Genomic DNA, 2,687 nt, shown 5'->3' with positions numbered 1-2,687 from the left:
GCGGCGGGCAGCGCGGGGGGCAGCGGAGCCGGGAGGGCGCTGCCCCTCGGACAGCAGTGCAGAGGGGGCTTCGGGCCCTGAGCGACCAGACGAAGGCATCGACAGCCACACGTTTGAGAGCATCAGCGAAGACGACTCGTCCTTGTCCCACCTTAAGTCATCTATCACCAACTACTTCGGCGCGGCTGGGCGGTTGGCCTGTGGAGAAAAGTACCAGGTGTTGGCTCGGAGGGTCACACCCGAGGGCAAGGTTCAGTACCTGGTGGAGTGGGAGGGGACCACCCCTTACTGACTAGCTGTCAGGGACACCAGGAGCCCTGAAAACCAAAGGAGGGACAGAGGAAGCTGTAGGCTCCCCAGTCTTCTCCAGGCTGGAGAGGGGGAGGGAAGCAGGGCAGAGCTGCCAGTGCCCCGCACCAGGCCCTCCCACCTCCCTGCCAGGCCAGGGCCAAGGCCAAGGCCAGGGCCAGGGCCAGGGCCAGGCCGTACCCTCTGCTGTGCCAGTTCTGCCCTTGGGCCTCCTCGGGTACGGAATCCCTCCCGTCTCTAAGGTCCCGCTGGCTGTTCTCCAGTTCTATGCCTCCTACATGCCCTCAGACTCCTGTTCCTCTGCATTTGTGTCCCCTAACTGTGACCCCTTCTCCTGTGGTCCCAAGTTCTGTGTGCCCTTACCTCTCTCACCTCCCTTGGGTGTTTGTGTGTTTACACAACCCACATGTGCACCTCTGTCCCTCCACTGGATGACCTTCCCCTGGCCCTGGGGCAGCCAGCCCTCCCTGGGACTACTTTATGAGAACAGGAACCTCTCAGAGAGAATGGGTGACAGCTTATGACAGGACGCCTCTCAGGGCTGCTCCCCCACGTTCCTGCTGCTCCCCCCTGCCCACGGAAAGAGGTGGTAGGGTGAGAGAAGACCTCTGAAAGCCTGTGGCAGAGCCCCTGGGGGCTGTCGCCATCTGAGGAGGAGGGCACCAGCACCAGGGCAGTTACTAAGGCTGACAGAGAAGGCAGTCGGGGTCGGCTTTGGGGGTTCCAGTTTCCTTCCCTGGTCACACACCCTGGAGCTGGGCCTGGCCTTGCTGGAATGGAGGCACCCTTGAAAAGCTGGGTGACCAGCAGGGAAGAGAAGGCTGGACAGGAAGCCTTATCATGTTAACCCTAACTGCTTCCTGTGCCTCCCAGCCCCCATTCATCACACAGAGCAGACAACACATGTGCACACTGCCTGGCTTCCACGTGTGTGCTTTCACGTTCCAGGTGTGCATGCGCACACAGCCACAGGTTCCCTCCCAGGCCAGCCTGGCTCTCCCTCCACTCTTCCAGGGCCCTGAGCGGCAACCGAATGTGAAAGCCCAGCTCCTGCCCCTTCTTTCAGCCCCTGAACCAGCTTTGGCCCTTCATGGGACCACAGGGGACTTGAACCTTTTTCCATATCCCCACCCTGCCCTGAAATCGACAATCACTTGGCGGGATATATTGGGATGTTTAAAGGGCCAGCATCATTCAGTCCCCTCAAAGGGAAGTCTTTGTTGGGTTGGGGGGAGAACCAAACCGGGAGGCGGAGGGGACCCCTCATTTTTGCTGCTTCGAGATATTAGAAACTGACTCACTTGATTGGGAAATGGACAGAAGTGCCTTGGCTGGGGGAGGAGGGGCATCAGATGGGGTCCAGGCTTGCCAACTGCTGCCGTGGCCTTTGGCTTGGCTGGCTTTGCAGGCCGTCAGCTGGAAGGCGAGGGTGGGTGGAACAGAGGCAGTGGTGGAGCAGCAGGCCTGAGGAGCTGGGTTTTCCCTTACTAGGCCTAGCCGCCCTCTACCCCCATCCCTGACTGTTCAGGGGTCCCTGAGATTAGCTGCCCTCAGCCTTAAACCTCAGCTCTCTAGTGCCTTTCGGAGGGACTCACCTGCACGCAGCCCACCTGCTCCCTCAGGTATGAGCAGGTGCTGGGCCCGGTTCTCCGCCTTCTCAGCCGCCCAGCTGCTGCCACTGAGGCCCTCAACTGGGACCAGGTGGAAGGGGTGCTGAGCAGCCAGCCCAAGCACAACAGGGGTGAGGAGTCTGGGATCCAACCTGTGGCTCTCCGCCTACTCCAGAGAGCACAGCCACCCCTCACAGGCCTGCTCTTCAGGCTTCCAAGGAAGCTCAGGATGAGGCGGCCTGTTACAGAACCTCTGCACCTTTCCCACCCGGGCCCCAGAGGCTCCGGGCTGGTAGAGGGAGGAGGACCGGAGGTGCCTTCCCCACCTGGGAAGACAGCACAAGGCCTAACCGGGTCACCCTGACTCCCAGCCCAGCCCTTCATTCATACCAGATCGTAGCTGCATTACTGCCAACTGACCTGATGACCCTGTGCACCTTCTAAAAGACCCATGGTTTTGAATTGCTGCTTTTAATAACATTTGTTATATTAAAGTTATAATTAATGTGTCTGGTTTACAATTTGAAATCGCCCTTTGAAAAATCACCATGCTGGGCTAGTGAGTGTGGCGGTTGAGATGGCTGAATCCTACAAGGCCAACTGAGCATTTGAGTCCTGGACCCGGCCACTTGAAACATACCAGTCTCGTGGGCAAGTCCCGACAGAAGGGAGAAGGGATTGCAGTGGCCACCCCCCCACATGGGTGCTTTCTTACTTTCTGTATGTATCTGTCTCCCTCTGGTGAGCACACATGCCCTCTAGCAAAAT

At 59.0% G+C, this 2,687-nt stretch overlaps 1 protein-coding gene across 3 annotated transcripts in view; it reads left to right on the top strand.

The window, feature by feature from the left end:
• PHF19 (PHD finger protein 19) overlaps positions 1 to 2,428 on the top strand; it is a 24,914-nt gene extending 22,486 nt beyond the window's left edge. For all 3 annotated transcript variants that reach the window (XM_027774569.1, XM_027774568.1, XM_027774567.1), the window contains one exon: positions 24 to 2,428. In XM_027774569.1, the coding sequence (XP_027630370.1) occupies positions 24 to 292 (269 nt within the window). In that variant the 3' untranslated portion in view covers positions 293 to 2,428. The remainder of the gene's footprint in view (positions 1 to 23) is intronic.
• The last annotated feature ends 259 nt before the right edge of the window (positions 2,429 to 2,687 follow it).

Source organism: Tupaia chinensis, unplaced genomic scaffold, assembly GCF_000334495.1.
Source record: "Tupaia chinensis unplaced genomic scaffold, TupChi_1.0 Scaffold000455_1, whole genome shotgun sequence".
Taxonomy (NCBI): domain Eukaryota; kingdom Metazoa; phylum Chordata; class Mammalia; order Scandentia; family Tupaiidae; genus Tupaia; species Tupaia belangeri.
The sequence above is the reverse complement of the archived record's forward strand: the minus strand, read 5'-3'. Positions and strand labels throughout refer to the sequence as shown.